Source organism: Atheta coriaria, unplaced genomic scaffold, assembly GCF_025399875.1.
Source record: "Atheta coriaria isolate IRGN ID8LTWV9N9 unplaced genomic scaffold, Caltech_Dcor_3.1 hic_scaffold_5_pilon, whole genome shotgun sequence".
Classification (NCBI taxonomy): Eukaryota; Metazoa; Arthropoda; class Insecta; order Coleoptera; family Staphylinidae; genus Dalotia; species Dalotia coriaria.
The window spans coordinates 11,672,608-11,692,240 of NW_027045447.1; the positions used below are offsets into that span (position 1 = coordinate 11,672,608).

A 19,633-nucleotide genomic window follows, 5' to 3' on the forward strand; every position below is an offset into this window, starting at 1 on the left:
AATAATTTCACTTTTTATGATTTGATGTAATCCAATATCTAATATTTTAAATTTTGTGGGAATCATTTCGGCAAAAGTAATTTCAAGAATTGTGGGGTGTTGACACGCGTCAGACACGCGATTGTGGTTGATGAATGTGTTATGTGCATATACATTTGGGTGTAATCATATGACGCGTGGCTTACATTATCACTTGTAATCACGATCAAGTTTTACAAATTATATATTATATGTTACTACTATATTTTATTCACCGTATTTTTTTTATGGATTTCAAGGTTTTGCAGGTGTTCAAATGAGTTTAGATCGATTGCAAGTGTACAAGTGTTGTTTAGTGGTCCCAAAGGACTTTGGGGTGTTTCCCAGTTTGTCGTTTCTCCAGGTTTCCTCCCCACTTTCACACCAAGCGGAGGGTGAGTGAGAAATTGAAGCGCGCGTCCGTGGCGTGAAAGGGGCGCAGATGTTTCCGCGGGCGTTTATCTAATTCCTTGTTAAACACTCGCTTCAACCAGATGTGGCTGCAGACTAGTTACAAATACCAAAAATAAAAACATAAAAAGTCGCAAAAATTTAACAATGGAACAAAAACTCTTTTGTGTCTCAAATCCGCGGAAAAATTGGCGTTTTAAGAATGGAAATAGAAAAACATGCTTTATTTTTATTTTTGACAAGTTGTAATTAGCTATTTTGCTATTACTGAAGAGCTGTATACATAGACTAATGACTGAAACAAAACTTATCTAAAAAAAACTCAAAAACGAATTCATTGACAAAAAAAACACAAATTTTTAAATTGTATAATATACAAAATATAAATAATCAATAATTATTTAGTGTTGGTATACTTTGTGACAGCCTTAGTGCCTTCACTCACAGCATGCTTGGACAATTCGCCTGGAAGCAACAAACGCACGCCAGTCTGAATCTCTCTGCTTGTGATAGTTGCCCGCTTGTTATAATGAGCCAACCGCGACGCCTCCGCAGCAATACGCTCGAAGATATCATTCACGAATGAGTTCATGATGCTCATTGCTTTGCTGGAGATGCCAGTATCAATATGCACTTGCTTCAACACCTTGTAGATGTAGATTGCGTACGACTCCTTGCGTTTGCGCTTCTTCTTTTTGTCTTCACGTACCTTGGTTGAAGGTTTCAAACCCTTCGATGCTAATTTACCGCCGGTTGAGCGCGGCATGGTACTGGACGATGATGAACTCATTATGCAGCGGTGTTATGATTATAGAATCGTAATATAACTGACTTAGGAGATTCTGATTCTGTTTCTAATCGTTGGAAACGTTTAATAATTGATTTTTGTTTTTAAATTTTGTTTCCAAGGATGGGATGATTTTAAAGATATTTTTATATATTTTTAAGATCGCGTATTTTTCAATAAAACTCATAAAAACGAGTTGCGTTAGTTTATTTTATTTTTATTCGTGTGTAAAAAAGCAAGTATTTTAAATTGTAGCTACAAATAAATTAAAACTATTGAAGTTTTCATTAAAAAGCCTCAAAAAGACAAATATAAAGCTAAACAGTATGAAAAATTGCGTTGATAACAAAAAAAGCAGTAAAATGCGAATAAAATCACGAGAAAAAATATAAAAACAATCATCAAGAAAGCACGCAATCAATGAACAAAACATAAAACGACCAAGCATAAGCTAAATGAAATAAAATTGAAAATATAAAAAAATTAATAATGATCGGCCCATGGTGAGTGACGAATGCCGAAAGAATACGCCGACTGATATTCGATGAGCTCCTATAAATTCAACAAATACAATATTAACCATTATTCAATTTAAATCATTAGAAGGTTATGTAATTTTTACTTACATATTAATATTAATAGACTATTATTGTGATTAGTAAACTATTGATTGTTATTCTTTGCCTTTCCATTATACTCAAACTTAAGATAAGTAAAGTAATGGTTTATCACTCCTCAAACATAATTCCTCTGATCCAAGATAGTTAGAATGTCTTATTCCAAATGAATACCCAGGTGCATGTCGCAGATGTATATCAACCTGTTTAATTTTAATGCAGAGTTAAAATGAGTTTAAAAATTAGATAATGAGTTTAAAAATTAGATAAATAATAAGCTATTAATTAAAAAGTTAGTTAGTTAATCGACCTTTTCAGGACGATAGTTGCCAGGCCCAGGAATTTTAAAGCATTCAGCTGTGATGGAATGTCTTGCACCCATGGTATACGAAGGTGATTGCGATTTAATAGCAGTGGGATTTACATTGTTATATGCTCCCGGTCCAGGGTTCTTGACGCGTTCGTCCACGGCGCATTTGTTTCGGCCAGTCATTGTGAATGCTGGAGCTGCGGAGTCGCCCAGCTTGGATTTGATTGTGTACACGTTTGGTGCTAGAAATATCATAATAAATATCATGTCATTAAAATTATTTAATTTCATTCTGCAAGTTAAATCGAAATAAACAAAAAATAATCAAGCAAAATTAACTATTTAAAGAATTTATAAAGAATTAATACCCTTCCTGAAGATTAAATGCCAAAATAGCGGATTAGTTGACGAATAGCTGCAAATTTGATTATTTTTAGACAACAGAGAAGTTCTCACATAAGTTTTCATCATGTTTAAAATGCCATTAGTGTTGCATATTAATTGTTGTTGTATTAAGTGACAAACATAATATTTTGTACTAACCAGGTGTGTTTGATGGTTTTTCGTCGTTTAATTTCGCTCTCAACGTGTATTTTGGAGAATTATCGAAAATTACATCCGCACGTTCAATGTTATACTCGTTTGGTGCTGTAAAGTAATGATTTGATGTTTTTTTCAATATAAAATTGAATGATCAATGTATTATTGTATGGGCACAATGTATTATTTCGTAATTTCATGTGTTTACCGGGTGTCATTGAAGGTTTCTCTAAGTTGGTTTGCGGCCTCATCGTATATTTTGGGGAATTATCGAAAATAACATCAGCGCGCTCGATATGATAGCAATTCGGGGCTGGAAATTAATTATAAGCGTTAATAATCAAGCTTTTGTTTTGATGGTTAATTTTAATATGTACCAGGAACATCTGACGGTTTTTCTACGCCGGTTTTGGGGCGCATTGTATATTTTGGAGAATTATCAAAGATTAAATCGGCGCGTTCAATGTGATAAGAATTAGGTGCTAAAAGATGACAAACTATTAAGAAATATCAATAATTTTGATGTGTTTGTTACACACCAGGAACATCAGAAGGCTTTTCAACGCCTGTTTTAAGCCTCATTGAGTATTTCGGTGAATTGTCGAAAATAACATCGGCACGTTCAATTTTATATTCATTTGGGGCTGTAAAATAAAGTTACTTAATGTTTTTTTTTTAACCAACTATTCTGTTTGTTTACCGGGTGTCATCGATGGTTTCTCCAAATTTGTTTGTGGTCTCATTGTGTATTTGGGTGAATTATCGAAAATAACATCAGCACGTTCAATATGATAACAATTTGGTGCTGCAAATTAATTATAAGCGTTAATGATCAAGCTTTATTTTGTTAGTTATTTTATTAAGTACCGGGAACATCTGATGGTTTTTCTACACCAGTTTTGGGACGCATTGTATACTTTGGCGAATTATCAAAGATAATATCAGCTCGTTCAATTTTATATTCATTTGGTGCTGTAAAATATCGATTATAACGTTTTTTTTTTAATTTTTTGAGTGATAATCAATTATTTTGTATGTTTACCAGGAGTCACCGATGGTTTCTCCAAGTTTGTTTGTGGCCTCATTGTGTATTTTGGAGAATTATCAAAAATTAATTAATTTAATTTTGAATGTTTACCAGGTGTTATCGACGATTTCTCTAAGTTTGTTTGTGGTCTCATAGTATATTTTGGCGAATTATCGAATAAATTGTCACTATGCTCAATATGATAGCTGTTAGGCGCTGCAAAATTATGGTAAGCATTAATTGAGGATGTTTATTGTTATATTTTGATGAATTTAAATTACCAGGAACATCCGACGGTTTGTCAATACCGGTTTTTGGCCTCATTGTGTATTTTGGGGAGTTATCAAAGATAACATCAGCTTTATCAACATTATAACTGTTTGGGGCTAAAATATTAATTCTTATTTTAATTCCTTTCCTATATTAAACATCTCACTGATTTATAGTAGGTATTACTTTTATTTGAGTGTTTTTTATTTATTTTATTTATTTACCGGGTGTTATCCAAGGTTTCTCCACGTTTGTCTGTGGCCTCATCGTGTATTTGGGCGAATTATCAAAAATAACATCAGCACGTTCAATATGATAGCAGTTCGGTGCTATAAATTTATAGTCAACATTAATTAAATTTTTATGTTTAGGAAAATTACGATTTGTTAATATTTATTGTCAGTAAATGTTATAAACTAACCCGGCACATCTGATGGTTTCTCAACGCCAGTTTTAGGCCTCATCGAGTATTTGGGGGAGTTATCATAAATCGCATCAGCGCGTTCAATGTGATAGCAATTCGGGGCAGGCACATCGGACGGTTTCTCAATGCCCGTTTTGGGCCTGAGAGTGTATTTGGGCGATGTATCGAATATGACATCAGCTCGTTCGATTGCATAAGTGTTTGGTGCTGTAAAAGAATACGGTAAATTTTACAAAAATTTGAGAAAAATCACGGAAAATTCATTTTTTAATTGTGGCAGGTTTGTACCCACCAGGCGTGTCACTTGGTTTGTAAATATTTGTTTTCGGTCGTATCGTGTATTTTGGCGAGCTATCAAATATTACATCCGCATTTTCGACATGGTATTTATTCGGTGCTGCAAAAGGCGAAAGCAAAGCAAATCAAAATTACTGCAAATTATAAATTCAGTAAAACCAACAACTGGTCGAATGGGTTGTTCAACTTGAACTGATTTTGCACTGTTTTTCATCCTGACGTAAAACCAACCAGTCGATAAATATGACTTTGGTCGTGCCAGGTACGACTCGAGCGATCTAATAATTGGAAACGTTCTAATTTGGGCATTCCTCAAGAAAGTTAATTCTATGCCTTCGTTATTATTTGTCAATGAAGAATCTATATATATATATAAATGAATTGTTAGTCTCGCTAAAACTCGAGAACGGCTGAACGGATTTATCTTATCTTGGTCTTGAATTATTCGTGGAGGTCTAGGGAAGGTTTAAAAGGTGAGAAAAACTCGAATAATTGCCGGGAAAATCATCAAAACAGCTCTTTTCTATAGAATAATAAAATTTGACATTGAGATTCACTCATAGTTATAGTTAAATAGTTGAATTCGAGATGGCGCGCTGAAGTGCATTATTGACAAAACTTTATATAATTAATTTGTTTAAATTAAAATTGCGAATCTTATTGATAGAATTGACTCTTACTACGAGTATGTCTAGAACAAGAGAGTAAAAACGAATTACATTTTTATTAAACACAGCCGGAACGAAGTCGCGGGCAACAGCTAGTATTAAATATAAATATATACTGATTTGTTCCGCAAGAAATAAGATAAATATTTAACTTGTTTCGGACAATATTTGTTAATTTATGGCAAATATGATATTTTCATAAACCTGTTAACACCTTCAAGTCAAAATTGAAAATTTATACATTTATATTAAAGATTTGTAATGGCTATAAATAGCTTCAAAAAACATTGAAAAATCGAAACATCTGGTTTTGGTTTTCGTCGACGCGTGTGTGCTCACCTTGGTGTGACCAATTTCGTCTTATTTCGGTTTACAGCACACGCAAAAACTATACCTACATGAAACACACCATAAAAGGATGATGCAATTTACGATGTCATCTTAATACATGCGTTACCAGTAAACAAACACGAACAAATCTGTTATATGCAAATAAATTAACACTAACGAATACGTGTTTCAATTTACACAGAAAAAACAAGCAAAACACGTTAAATGCGCTTTTAAGTAGATTTAAGTGAGACAAATACTTGGTAGTACATTTTATCTTTATTATATCGCTATTTAATGTTCTTATATGTGAGTGCGCAGTGCATAAAATATAAAACGAGATCTTTGATGATCGCGATGTGTGTTTTACACTAAACTGTGTTAAATGTGCAATCTGAATGCGAACTTTTATCTTGGCAGTAAATGGCAGCCATTACAGATTAAAACATTTTATTTTTTACGTATTTTTCTTTAAAATATTGATTAATTGATTAAAATAATACAAAAATATAAAATTTGTTTTATAAAACTTACTTTAATTGATGTTTGATATAAATTTAATCGAATATCCAATCACGCACGTCCGTCAACTTTCGCACCTTGCTATTAACTGAGTGTTTCGATTGTTCGAAGATTTGTATGATTATGTGCACGTCATCGAAATTTCGTCGCGACGGCAAACGGGAAAGGATATCGAGGAGGGACAATCGACCTGTTGTTATTGGAATGCCCATCTTTGGCCAGCTTGCCTAACACCCACTTTCGGCAATGCGATCGTAGACAACACATGTTCGAGTTTATAGGCCGAAAAGCGCAATTCAGCTATTACTGCACGTCATTTTTGCATGTACTCTAATTAACATGCAAAATATAAAGTTTATAACAAATTAATCATACTATTACTTGTATGTTCTTTCTGCAAATTCTTATCTTAAATAATTTTACATTTACGCGCCTATAAATTATATTTTTATATATTTTTTGCTTAATTTGCTTAGAAACAAATAGTTTGAAGTTGAATGTATCTTAGGAATTCAAAACCATAAATAAATATATTCCTATATTCCTATACTGCCTTAAAACGGTATTCGTGTATCTTAATCACCAAATAAACAAATTTTTGTCTTTTGTAATACTGGTTAACTCTGAGTTTTAAAATATTTTTTCCATTAGAAACTGTATACAATAAAATTTATTTCACTCCAGCAATCATTTTATTAAAGGTTATTAAGTTGTTACTTTTGTTGTTGTTTTCTCATCGACCAAACGCTTACGATCATTTGCCCACAATGCCCACGCACCCATTCATAATTACATTCGAATTCGAATCAACGTTGCTACCATATTTAGCAATAAGTTTGTAGGATTTGTCGGCGGACCCGTGCGTGACCTCTCTGACTCATTGAAGTCATTTTTTTATTGTTTAGTATCACCTATGCGCGTTTTAAACCCGATTTTTTCCAGAAAAATTGCGGATAAAGCATAAAAATATAAAAACTATTAGATTACATAGCAAAAGGACCGAAAATAGATTAGTATTAACCAATATATTAAAGAAACTAAAACAACTTAACTTCTCTAAATGAACTTAAATTAAAACTACTTTTGCTTTATCCTAAGATCTTATTTACAAAATAGTACACTTAAAATGACAATCATATAATTTGTGCATCGTATGGCCTGTTTTAACAGAAAAATCCAAATATTATTATCAACTTTCCAATGTTTTAACTCTAACTAGAATTCTCTTCTCACTCTCACTTGCCAATCTATAATGGTAATAGATCTGGTCGCGTGTAATCAAAGAACATACGCTTACGACTAATTTTGAATATGAATATCTTCAGTCACAAAGTTCAATAAAGACACGATTTCACACAACACATCTATGATATCAACATCTACTGGTATTAATTCGAAAGCAGTGTCCTGGTCACATTTAAGTACTCTTGGAACGTTCGCACATTCGCTAGAGATAGGATAAAAATTTAATACATTCATTTGGCTTATAATACATGTTGGCGTCATTTGTATTTCCATTCACTGCATTTTGGAAACTTCAAAACGCGTGTTGACTAGTTCCTCGTCGGAGTCCAGCACCGGCAAGGGCGGCTCAATGGTGACGTTCTCCTCTAGCCATTTAAGATCATCCTCCACCGAGGACGACTGCTTCGGTGGTGTGGACTTCTGATGATGAATTCGCACTTTCACCCCGTAGGAATCATTCACAAGATGTTCCTCTTCTTCATCGTCGCCCGTTTCGAGCAGAGGAACAAATGCATAGCGTTGATTATTATTTGTAGGTCTCCACAACACCATGATAACTAGTAGAAGTGCGGAGAATAGAATATGCCAATAAGCTTCTTCCAACCAGAGGTCTTTCCAGATCATCAGACACGTGACAACACGATGCGTTTTGATGGAGTATAGCATAAATATGACAGAAGCAGCCACGGAGAATATGAGTGTGTTAGTAAAGTGCCTATAGAGATTCAACTTGACTTCATTTCTACGTAATCGTAGAGTTCGGGTCGTGTTGACCAAAGCGCTAAATATCCACCAACAGATCGCTGAATCCAAAACAGCCAGGGGACAGATGCCACCAGCAAATCTCTATCTTGACCATTTTTTCGACGAGTCACCCTGGTAATGCAATTCAATTTACTTTAATGTCCAGAAAATTGTTTCGCTTTTAAAATCGAAAATCTTTAACTCTTCAACCAACTTTCTCCATCTCACACGACCATACACCAAACAAATGACACCTTGTGCAAAATGACGTCGCAAATGACAGTTGACATAAAAACGTGAATTAAACATGTTTTAAATTTAATAATCATCATGTATTTGCAAACTATCTCCAATGCATGCTGCATAACGCAATATAATTTTGTTGTATGATTCCACTGAACAGATGCAAATATGGTCCATATTGGAATATGCAAATATGTATTGTGAGTAAACGAAGTGAGGTTCGAAATTGAACGCGGGGTCTAAAGATGCAGAATTAAATTTTCTGTCGGATGGTATTTAATTGTTTCAAGAAAAACGCTGATGCAATACTATTTAAGATTTAATATTGGATACAACCTTGTAAAACGCAGTGTAAATTTGAACATTACGCCTCACCTAGGTTTAACTTATTGCATTAGTGTGCAAAACTGCTATTACTTTAGACTAGGTGGTGCACGAAAACTTTCGTGTACGTGTATCACACGGACGTAGCTATCTAAGTGCGTGACCACTCACTGACTCATACACAATTTTGCACTGACACACATGCGCGCCATACTGTTTGAAACACTTAGTACTTTCGCGAGGTACTATAAAGGGTCGTCAGATGGCGCAACGATGTAGGATTAACTGAAAATATTCCAACGAAAGAATTTTGTTTTGTTGCATTGGTGCGATAACAGCGAGCTCACATTTTACACTTTCGGTTCGTGTTATTCTTTGATATAAGTTAACTAAATCGCGTTATATTTCCTGATCGCCTGTGATAATTAGTGTTAATAAACGTGTTTGATCTCTTATCAGCTACTTATCGCGTGTGTAATCTTCGTAATTCTAAATTTTGCGTGTTTTGTTTATTCACATTATTTTGTTTGAGAGTCCGTTGCCGTCGGGCGACGGCAGGCAATATTTTGTGAATGCTAATAATTATTAAACTGTGGAAATCATTTGTGTCATCAACAGAGGAGCATGGACTAATGTGCTATCTGGTAAATATTGTCATTCTTATCATTATTATGCGAATAACAAGAATTTTAATTCAATGATTGCGTTCCGACGGAACTAAAATTTATTTCCGCATGGTAGAAAATAATGTTTTGTTTCTCATTTATTTCAGTATCAATCAACTTGCCTTCGATTTATTGTCTTCCGTAACTGGTAAGTAAAATAATTTTATTATGTATAGAAAGAGTTTGCCGTGTACTTATACTTAAGTTTAGTTCTACGTTTTATTGTTGTTCTGCTATGTTACCAAATGACAATGTTCTTTCTGAAGCAAAATTAGGAATAAAAATTTTAAATTTTATTTGGAGGAGATTCAGTAATACATATTTCTCTACTTCTTATCTTAGTAAAATTTATGTATTACTGAAATATTTGATGTTAAATTGAGCAATTTTTCAGAATAACAATTTTGAGTTACATAAATAGAATTTAATTTTTGCATTAATTTAATATTTAATCTAAAGTACTACTTGAATCTATAGATGGCACTAACATGGACTAAAAATCATAAAATAGACTTTTATTGTTTATTTCTATATTTATCACCAAACGTAGGCATTCGACACGAGAATTGTGTTTGTTTTGATTTTTTATTGTCGTGCGAATTGTAACGTTCAAACTTGTCGTGTGTTGTCGTTGCAAGTCTTGCTCTGCTGGCGTTTATATCGCCTGTATCGTATATTGCGGTTTGTGCCAAAGTCGCGTGCCATCCTTACGCCGGCTTTACGCGTTCGGGCAACAGGTAGTCTTATCATGAATTCTCTCAACCTTGTTTGCTTGGCTGAGGCACAGCATGCACTATTGTAAATTGTAATACTTTGCGTTATAGAAAATTAATACTTTTTACTAATTTGTAAAATATACGCTACCGAAGATCTTTAAAAAAACATGATGCAGCACATTTTTCCTTAAGAATTATTTTTTTTGCCTTAGATTTCCAATTTAATTATCGTATAAAGAATTTCCCGTAAATTAAAAATCTACTATCCGTTTTTTGCTATATGAAGAAACCGCACCCTTAGCTCAATATTCGCAATAAGAAATTAGAATTAGACAGATAAATCGAATTTTACTATTGCATTATTTTTAATAATTTAAATTGCGGTATTATGAACTAAAAATAGTAAAACGGATGTATAGTGTTTATTTCTATATTTATCAGCAAACGTGGGCATTGGACACAAGAATTGTGTTTGTTTTGAACGCAACTAACACTTTCTTATCGCATTCGCCGCGTGGAATGCAACGCATGAGATCCCCTCACGCCGCATGTTGGCGCATCTTAGTTTAGTTTTGATCGCAGGTAACGTCCCAAAGCGATATGCGCACAAGGTCGAGTGCCATCGACGCACTGGTTTTGCGCATCTATTGCTTTCTTATCATAAACTGTGGCGTCGTTGCTTGCACAGTTTGCAGCCAGTTTCGTGCCGGTCTCTGGTTGATCCAGACGTAATTTACTCGACTCATATTGTTTGTCCGGGCATCTACTTTCCAAATTTGCATTATATTCGATTCTCAATCGACTATAGTAATGTTATTTACTGTTTGCGCGTATATAGTCCATAGTTAAGTGCATCGCCCCCATGTTGATTTGATATTCATCATTAGGATGACCCATCGTGCTGGTGTAAGGAACTTTTAAGTAAACAGCACAGATTGTTTGTTTTTCTTCGCTGTGTGATTATAATTTTATTAAATCTTATGAATTATTTTCCTTTTAACTTATGTTTTTTTCTTTTTATTTACAGTATTTGACGTTCCTTGTAGTCCATGAGTTTCGCATTGGTAAGTTTATAATTCAATTATATTTTTCGTTTTAATTTCTGCGTCCTCCATTAATTTGTATTTACTTTGTTTTGATTTATCGCGTTCCACCGCGTGTTGCAAATACATAAGATGGTCGCGTACCCGGTTGATACATCTCAAAATAAGTTTTAGCTCGCTTGCGCTTTTAGTTTAAAAGTTTAGTTTGCGGGTTGTATTTGTTAGCGGCAGAAGTGACTCGATTCAGGGCACCTTAAGAGGCTAGCGGTAAAAGTGACTCGTGTTCAGGGCACCGTATGAACCCGGCGAAAATTTGCATGAAAAAATCACCCTTTTTCATGAAATGTTTGTATTTTTTTGTGTTTGCGCGCGATCTAGGCAGCTCCCTAATTTCAGTGCGGCGTCCAGAGATACGGAATTAAATTCTCCGTCGGGTGGTATTTGTTTGATGCTGGAATTCAACCTGCAACCCGCGAAAATTTGCATTAAAAGGTGATTTACTCAACGTTCTTCGTGCAATGTTTGGATTTTTTCGGGTTTGCATGCGATCTTGACGTCTCAATAACTTCAGCGCGGCATCAAAAGATGTGGAATTAAATTCTCCGTCGGGTGGTATTTATTTGATGCAGGAATTCGACTTACAACCCCGAAAATTTTGCATTAAAAAGTGAATTAATCAACGTTTTTCGTGCAATGTTTGTATTTTTTCGGGTTTGCATGCGAACTGGGCGTCTCAATAACTTCAGCGTGGCATCAAAAGGTGCGGAATTAAATTCTCCGTCGGGTGGTATTTATTTTATGCAGGAATTCGACCTGCAACCCCCGAAAATTTGCATTAAAAAGTGATTTACTCATCGTTTTTCGTGCAATGTTTGTATTTTTTTGAGTTTGCACGCAATCTTGGCGTCGTAATAACTTCAGCGTGACATCAAAAGATGCGGAATTAAATTCTCCGTCGGGCGTAATTTATTTTATGCAGGAATTCGACCTTTAACCCCCGAAAATTTGTATTAAAAGGTGACCTACTCACCATTTTTCGTGCAATGTTTGTATTTTTTCGGGTTTGCACACGAACTGGGCGTCGTAATAACTTCAGCGCGACATCAAAAGATGCGGAATTAAATTCTCCGTCGGGTGGTATTTATTTTATGCAGGAATTCGACCTGCAACCCCCGGAAATTTGTATTAAAAGGTGACTTACTCACCGTTTTTCGTGCAATGTTTGTATTTTTTCGGGTTTGCACGCGAACTGGGCGTCGTAATAACTTCAGCGCGACATCAAAAGATGCGGAATTAAATTCTCCGTCGGGTGGTATTTATTTTATGCAGGAATTCGACCTGCAACCCCCGGAAATTTGTATTAAAAGGTGACTTACCTAACCGTTTTTCTCTCGCACCGCCTGTATCTGGGTTTGCACGCGAACTGGGCGCGCGTCGTAATAACTTCAGCGCGACATCAAAAGATGCGGAATTAAATTCTCCGTCGGTAGATTTATTTTATGCAGGAATTCGACCTGCAACCCCCGGAAATTTGTAATAGTGCACCTACCTACCGTTTTTCGTGCAATAATGTTTGTATTTTTCGGGTTTGCAGGCTAAACGCGCCGTACTAACTTCAGCGCGACATCAAAAGATGCGGAATTAAATTCTCCGTCGGGTGGTATTTATTTTATGCAGGAATTCGACCTGCAACCCCCGAAAATTTGCATTCAAAGGTGATTTACTCACCGTTTGTCACAGTTTTATGACCCAAAACCAATAAATTCATTTCTTAGCAAGAAATATTGAAAAGTCAAAGTAGATTTCGTTGATATCAATTATTTCAACATTGTGAAATTTTAGTTTGGTCTTTTAACTACGAGTTTATCAATACGTTTGTGTATGCCAACTTTTTGTTCAAGTAACGCGTATTATCGCTACGTACCAGCCTTGTACCTGGCTAAGCGAAGCGCAATATGGTAGCCGTTTCACCGCGGCCCAAGTGAACGTGTCTTCTAATCGCCATGCGTTTAGAGTAGTTTTAATTGACGAATCGTCGTGTACTTTTCGTCCATCAGCAAAATATTGCAGGTGTGCATGTTTTGTTTAACGGGATTAAAGTGCGGCTTTTAGAGTCTCCTTAAATAAGAAATACGTGTCCATTAATCGTGCGTGTGTGTTTTCAGTTGATAGAATATATTCCAGGATATAAAAACCTCGTCAATGCATACCTACCTAGGGTTTGTAATTAATTTTTTACGTAAAGTTATTACGCTACTTTAATATGTATGCCAAGTAACTTGTATGCATCATCTTGTAAATTACAAACTCATGGTATGTAGCATTTTATCAAAAATTCTGGTTCCGTTTCCGAAAATAATATGGATGATTTTAACAATACAAATACTGTTTTAAAAAGTATCTGAATATTAAAATTAAGTACATTCATATGGTCGACTACGCTCACTCTCTTTGCTGTCGGCTGTCGGCTCAGCTATATTTTCGCCAGTCACGTGAATGTTTTATCGATTTGCAGTCCTTATCATCATTAAATTAAGAAGATTTTAATATTTAGATCAAATTTGTAATGCTTTTGAATAGTTTTTTCGTTTTCTTATAAAGGCCCCGTACACATCTTAATATTTAAGTATAAAAAAATAGTTATTTTTATTCTTCTAATAACTGAATTGCGTTACGCGCCGCCAGTTTCGCCGTCACTATGATGATGCTTCACCTGTCGGTTATATGCTGATGCATCACTAATAAATAATATACATCTACAATATGTTAAAATGTAAGTGTTTTATTTTTGTACCATCTTTGCTCAATATTGTTGCTTATTTGTAAATTTCCCTCTTCTGCTGTGTTGTGTGTAGTCATTAACTCCTTTTTGTAGTTTCTAAAGCGGTCTTTCGTAATACCATGTATATTAATCAGTTATGTAGCGTACTTGTCAGCCTCCCTGTATAAAAAATTTTTGGGGCCCTTATATGGAGGTAAAGGTTTTCCTTACACACTTTAAAGCCCCCAATACCCCAATATTATTAATTTTCTCTAAAGTACCATGTAAAAATCTCCGCCATATTTGTGGAGTTTTTGTGTTCTCCTTGCTCTTAAACCTAGAGATTTTCTTTTCTCTGGGAAACACCCTGTATAGTCATTTCTTTCTTAGCTTAATCGTGGGAAATTTTGCTTTAATTGTTGCTTTTAGGGTTTTCCTCATTGCCTCTCAAATTTTTGTGGCATTAATTCTGTATATTAGTTTCCTGAGCCTCAGGTGAAAAAACGAATGATATTTGTAGTGTTAAAATAGTTTTTCTTGTTTTCACATTTAATTTTTTTCATTTGTAACACCCTCGTAAGTAGTTACTTTGCTTTCAATCACCAAGAAAATATATTTGCTGGTATGTGCGCGGGCTGCTGGTATCAAAGTCCTGCCTCAATATGGCGATACGTATTGTTGACTTGTAAAATCTTAAACTTGTATTCTACTATAAATAAAGAAGAAAAGGACATATTATGGCCGACTTCTTTGATTTATATTTACCCCTTCTATGATTACAGAGGAACAGCTCTCCTCCCCAGGGATGATCCCCAATTATGCTAAAATTCGTTAACGTATCCTGTATGATACGTGTACTTATCTTTCATTTCAGGTAAGAACTTGTAAGAATATTTTTATGTCCCCTTTGAGGCGACTTAAAATTGTGTTTACTTTTGCCAAGTTCTTAAAAGGATGTCCTTATAAGGAGTTCCCTCTCTCTGGGACATCCCCCACCATAAAAGTTCATTGCTGATATGCCTGATAGATGAAGCGCAGAGACATCGTAGCTGTAGGATGGGCCGGGAGTACGGATGGATCGAAGCAGTGGGCGATCGACCAGAGCGCCGGAGGCGCTCTGGGAGATCGACCGTAGACTGTCTTATAAACGTGACACGCGCCAAAAATTTCAAAAAATCTGATCCTCCCCTGGTTCTTCTTCTATCTCCTCCTCTTCTCTACTCTACTTTCTGTTCTCTTCCTTCTATCTTCTCCCATTCTCTACTACTATTTCTGCTTCTTCTACTTCCCTGTTTCTCCGTTTCTACGCTTGCCCTTGCTTTCTTATTTCTTCTCATATTGCCTTCACTTATATTTCAATTTCTCTTATATTTCGTTGCAATTCATATATGCAACCCAAATTACACCTGATATTTTTATATTTGAGAAAAATGCCATCCATACCTGAGATTCGATCCGTGTCTGCTAGCATGCCAGCAGGTGCACGTCTCCACTCGACCACCGAGTGTTTTTATGGTTGTTATTTGATTCTTCTATTTATGTTTCTACTTTTATCATGTTTTTAAAAACAACACAACACAATACAAGTAACAGCTATATATTGTACACGCTCGATGCACTTAAGATTTATATGGAATATGATATAAGACATCAGTCCTGCAAACGGCAAAGGGGAAACCAAAAAGACATATGAAGAAGTATATAATATTACATTATGTTTTATTAGCAACATTAAAAACTACATACATTTATTTAAAATCATAGACAGCTCTAAAATCTCCTGAAAGTAAAACTTGCCTTGTAATACGCGCATCTCTAACATTTCTGCACTACAATACAATACAAAACATTTACATATAAAAACGAATTCTACGTGGACAGTACAACAAACATGTATGTACACATGAATACATAAGACAACGCGCGGAAATTTCTAAACCACCTTCCTCGCAAACTATTTGTCCATAATTATATGTATATACAGTATATAAACGTGAGTTAATGATGTTTTAAATGTAATAATCATCACACATTTGCAAACTATCTCCAATGCATGCTGCATAGCCAATTATATACGCAATATAATTTTGTTGCATGATTCCGCTGAACAGATGCGAATATGGTCCATATGCAAAAACCATTGCGTCATCGCCGGTGTCTCTAATATCACAGTAATCTTCGGAATACTCTGGTTTACCAATTAACTCATTCAAAATAGCAGTTACTCGAGTTCCGTCAAACAAATTACATGTTAAAATTGAAAACATTATTTAGATTTAAAACAAATTTACCATAAGTACTGAAATCCCAATCAGTCCGTATTTCCGGTATGTCCGTTTTCCGAGTATCTGAAAAAGAATAGCTTTTAAGTTAAGTTAAGTAAGCATAGGAATCATACTTATTACATTTTTGTTCGCCAACATCATTTCGTAGTTGATTAAATAAGTACTTCCGATTGCGGAAATAGTGATCAGTAGTGCCAATAATCAAAGTCTCCGATGCATCAGTCATGTCAATGGCGGTTTTGATAGCGTCCATGAGATGTATGTGTTGATGTACCTGTCTTTCATCTTCTGTGAAGTCATCCTGAGGGTACACCTTAGACGAATGTACGAGTAATAAGAAGCCTTCGTCATTTGGTTTGTCCAACAGCTTGATAGCAGCCGCAGTCATTTCGGCTAGTTTCGGATGATTTTTACCATTCAAGTGGTCTAAATCAAAAAGTCCAAGAAGGTATTTAGTATGTCTGCAGACTTGTGGCAACTCCTCTTTGGTTTCAATATAAGCATGTTCGCCATGGTCACGTTTCGACCTCAACCATTCATTTATTAGATTCCTTCTGTCTAATCTTTCACCGCGACTTTGATGTGATGGAAGAAATTTCCTCCGACCACCACCAAGAATAACGTTAAGATTGGACCCAGTTTTGCTATTGATCAATTGCGAAGCAAGATCTGCACCATGAGCAAAGACCTTATTCTTTGCCATGTCATAGTCAGACTGCCAATTATAATTGGGGGTATGGCCATAGTATGGTGAGACACCTGGTGAAGTAACCCGACCTGAAGTGACCAATCCAGTACGTTTGCCATCAAATTGCGCCCAGGAGGCAATCGAATCCAGGCGATGGATTTTGTTGGGTTGGTATTTATGTGAGTTAAATTTGACTTTGTCGTTGAGGGATATTGTACCTTTGTTGCTTTTTGCTCCTGTAAGAATGGCAGTTGTCGCACATGCTACATCAGGTTCCACAGAATCAGAGCATTCAGACTAGAAATAACACAAAAGTATAACAAATGTACTAAATATATTGTATTAAATAGAATTTCTAACCTTAGCAATAGCATAATCCTGAAAGTAATATCGAAGTATAGAATCCTTTGGGACCTCATCATAGCAGAAATCTCCTAGGCATTGTTGATAAAGGCGTGCTGTTTTGAATGTTGATACGGGCAAGTCTTCACCAATGAATAAAATGATGTTTTTTGCGTAATCTAAATCAATTATTCTCAAGTAAATATTATTAAGTGTAGAAAAGTCGGCGTAATTTACTTGTATTTGGTTTTGATTCAAGATTTATTTCAATTACTTTTTGTGCAATTTGGCTATAAATATTTCTGTGATGATACCCATTACTACTGTCAAAGAAATCAAACTCCGGAACTCCAGAAGAAGAAGAATCAAATGATTCATCGATGGGCCAACCAATCATTTCATGATTATGGTGGTTATAAGGAGGACCAAATCTTTCTCTTCGGTTTAAACGTTCAACTAAACATTTTAAATGTTTGTTTTAATTTACAGAAACAAATATATTAACTATAATCACCATTCCGTCGTGTTCTATTCCTTGCTGTCACCATTTGATTAATAATACAAAGATCAAACATACTCGTAATTACAATAAGAACGTTTTGAATTTTCATTGTGAATGTCAAGAATAATAACGTTGAATAAAAAAGAAACTTAAAAAATTTAACATTTATAATCTTTTACTGGGTATATGCTTAAGTTAATATTAAGTATTTATTTATATTTGAATTTAAGGTATACCTGTTCCAGACAAAATATAAACAAACTTTGATACAACTTTGTGTATGTTTCACAAATAAAATACCTATTTCATTAAAATTTTCAGTTCATAAAGGTTAATGAAATCAAAACATGCAGTTTACCCTCATTGCGAATAAAAATTATTTGTAATATATCAAGGTGTATTAAACCATATATTAATTCAGTAATTCAGGTGTAGATTGATCGACAACAATGGGGAATGGCTAAATTAAGGATAAAAATAAATTAAAATTACTAAAAATCAAGTTTATTTTGTTAATCAGTCACTCACATCGCAGTAATAGATTTAATAAATTTAATTTTGTGTGATTGTGTTGCGTAGCTTATTCGCAATCTAATTCATCACATTAATTAAATATTGGCATATTTCTATACCTTACCTTATCACCAAAAAATAAATTAATTTGATCAATGATTATGTGAAACATACGGCCTAGTTTATCTTTTTTCATTTAAGCAGCATGGCTATAAAAATAGGATAACAATACGAGGATTTGTTATTGTTCCACGATCTATAATGGAAAACGGGAGATAATTAGATAAAATCGCCAAGGTACTAATCTACGGACTCTCTATAAGATAGATAGTTAAAACGGAAATTGGAGAGACGCAACTTTCATTCTTAAGAAAAAATTGCAGATAAAAATATAAAATAATTATATTTCCTACAGTAAAAGGTCGAAAATCGCGACTGAAAGTGCTAAAAAGTGACATTTCTCAATTTTTGCCCATTTTATTCAAACGCGAATATCTCGTAAACTAAAAGAGATATTTAAGATCTGATCGCAGCGTCTTAATCTACGGGCTATTTTCTATCAGATAGGATAGTTAAAAGGGAAATCTGAGAGATGAAATTTTCATTCTTAAGAAAAAAATTATTGCTAAGGGGGTGCTTGATACTTTTTCGACGATTTTCAAAATTAATAATATCTCTTTAAACTAAAAGCGATTGCAAGCAACGAATCAATTGATTATGAAAGATTGGAACATTCTCTATCAGATAAAAAATATAAAAATAATTATATTTCCTACAGTAAAGGCTAAGGTCGAAAATCGCGACTGAAAGTGCAAAAGTGATATTTCCTCACCTTACCCCATTTTATTCAAACGCGAATATCTCGTAAACTAAAAGAGATATTTAAGATCTGATCGCAGCGTCTTAATCTACGGGCTATTTTCTATCAGATAGGATAGTTAAAAGGGAAATCTGTGAGATGAAATTTTCATTCTAAGAAAAAAATTGCCAAGGGGTGCGTTTGATACTTTTTCCAATGATTTTCAAAATTAATATCTTCTTAAACTAAAAGCGATTCCAACCAACGAATCACTGGATTATGAAAAGATTGAACATTCTCTATCAGATAAAAATATAAAATAATTATATTTCCTACAGTAAAAGGTCGAAAAATCGCGACTGAAAGCAAGCAAAAGTGACATTTCTCAATTTTTGCCCATTTTATTCAAAACGCGAATATCTTGCAAACTAAAAGAGATATTTCTAAGATCTGATCGCTGCGTCTTAATCTACGGGCTATTTTCTATCAGATAATATAGTTGTAAAGGGAAATCTGAGAGATGAAATTTCATTCTTAAGAAA

General features: G+C 34.5%; 4 protein-coding genes across 7 annotated transcripts in view; all 4 read right to left on the reverse strand.

The window, feature by feature from the left end:
* Positions 1 to 826: 826 nt before the first annotated feature.
* On the reverse strand, positions 827 to 1,219 carry LOC135792192 (histone H2B-like). The gene has a single exon (XM_065302805.1). It carries the CDS (start codon positions 1,217 to 1,219, stop codon positions 827 to 829), a length of 393 nt encoding a protein of 130 aa, XP_065158877.1.
* Positions 1,220 to 1,776: 557 nt separating this feature from the next.
* LOC135792353 (ciliary microtubule associated protein 1A-like) lies at positions 1,777 to 4,827 on the reverse strand. Of its 2 annotated transcripts, XM_065302978.1 has the most exons (13): positions 4,697 to 4,827; positions 4,402 to 4,611; positions 4,205 to 4,309; positions 3,992 to 4,096; positions 3,822 to 3,926; positions 3,551 to 3,655; positions 3,384 to 3,488; positions 3,223 to 3,327; positions 3,061 to 3,165; positions 2,892 to 2,996; positions 2,687 to 2,791; positions 2,144 to 2,385; positions 1,777 to 2,036 (listed from the first exon to the last, which is right to left on the reverse strand). In XM_065302978.1, the coding sequence occupies exons 2-13, from the start codon at positions 4,442 to 4,444 to the stop codon at positions 1,920 to 1,922; spliced, it is 1,347 nt and encodes a 448-aa protein (XP_065159050.1). In that variant the 5' UTR covers positions 4,445 to 4,611; positions 4,697 to 4,827; the 3' UTR covers positions 1,777 to 1,919. The 2 variants fall into 2 exon arrangements, with proteins under 2 accessions (XP_065159050.1, XP_065159051.1); XM_065302979.1 differs by lacking the exons at positions 3,551 to 3,655; positions 3,822 to 3,926.
* Positions 4,828 to 7,227: 2,400 nt separating this feature from the next.
* On the reverse strand, positions 7,228 to 8,433 carry LOC135792193 (transmembrane protein 87A-like). The gene is made up of 2 exons (XM_065302806.1): positions 8,425 to 8,433; positions 7,228 to 8,312 (listed from the first exon to the last, which is right to left on the reverse strand). The coding sequence occupies exons 1-2, from the start codon at positions 8,431 to 8,433 to the stop codon at positions 7,740 to 7,742; spliced, it is 582 nt and encodes a 193-aa protein (XP_065158878.1). The 3' UTR covers positions 7,228 to 7,739.
* Positions 8,434 to 15,664: 7,231 nt separating this feature from the next.
* Positions 15,665 to 19,633, reverse strand: part of LOC135791660 (membrane-bound alkaline phosphatase-like) — a 44,516-nt gene continuing 40,547 nt past the window's right edge. For 2 of the 3 annotated variants that reach the window (XM_065302131.1, XM_065302130.1), the window contains exons 3-6: positions 17,296 to 17,456; positions 16,368 to 17,232; positions 16,253 to 16,310; positions 15,665 to 16,194 (exon numbers count right to left, since the gene is read on the reverse strand). In XM_065302131.1, coding sequence (XP_065158203.1) covers positions 15,972 to 16,194; positions 16,253 to 16,310; positions 16,368 to 17,232; positions 17,296 to 17,456 — 1,307 coding nt within the window. In that variant the 3' untranslated portion in view covers positions 15,665 to 15,971. Of the gene's footprint in view, positions 16,195 to 16,252; positions 16,311 to 16,367; positions 17,233 to 17,295; positions 17,457 to 17,514; positions 17,734 to 17,791; positions 18,482 to 19,633 lie in introns of those variants that run through there. The other variant, XM_065302129.1, reaches the window with a different exon arrangement.

Coding starts and splice junctions, on each gene's coding strand:
- LOC135792192 (XM_065302805.1), bottom strand. CDS start 1,219: ATGAGTTCATCATCGTCCAGTACCATGCCGCGCTCAACCGGCGGTAAA.
- LOC135792353 (XM_065302978.1), bottom strand. CDS start 4,444: ATGAGGCCTAAAACTGGCGTTGAGAAACCATCAGATGTGCCGG. Junction 3,489..3,550: donor AAAACCATCAGATGTTCCCG/GTACTTAATAAA, acceptor ATTAATTTGCAG/CACCAAATTGTTATCATATT. Junction 2,386..2,686: donor AAAACCATCAAACACACCTG/GTTAGTACAAAA, acceptor TGATATTTCTAG/CACCAAACGTGTACACAATC.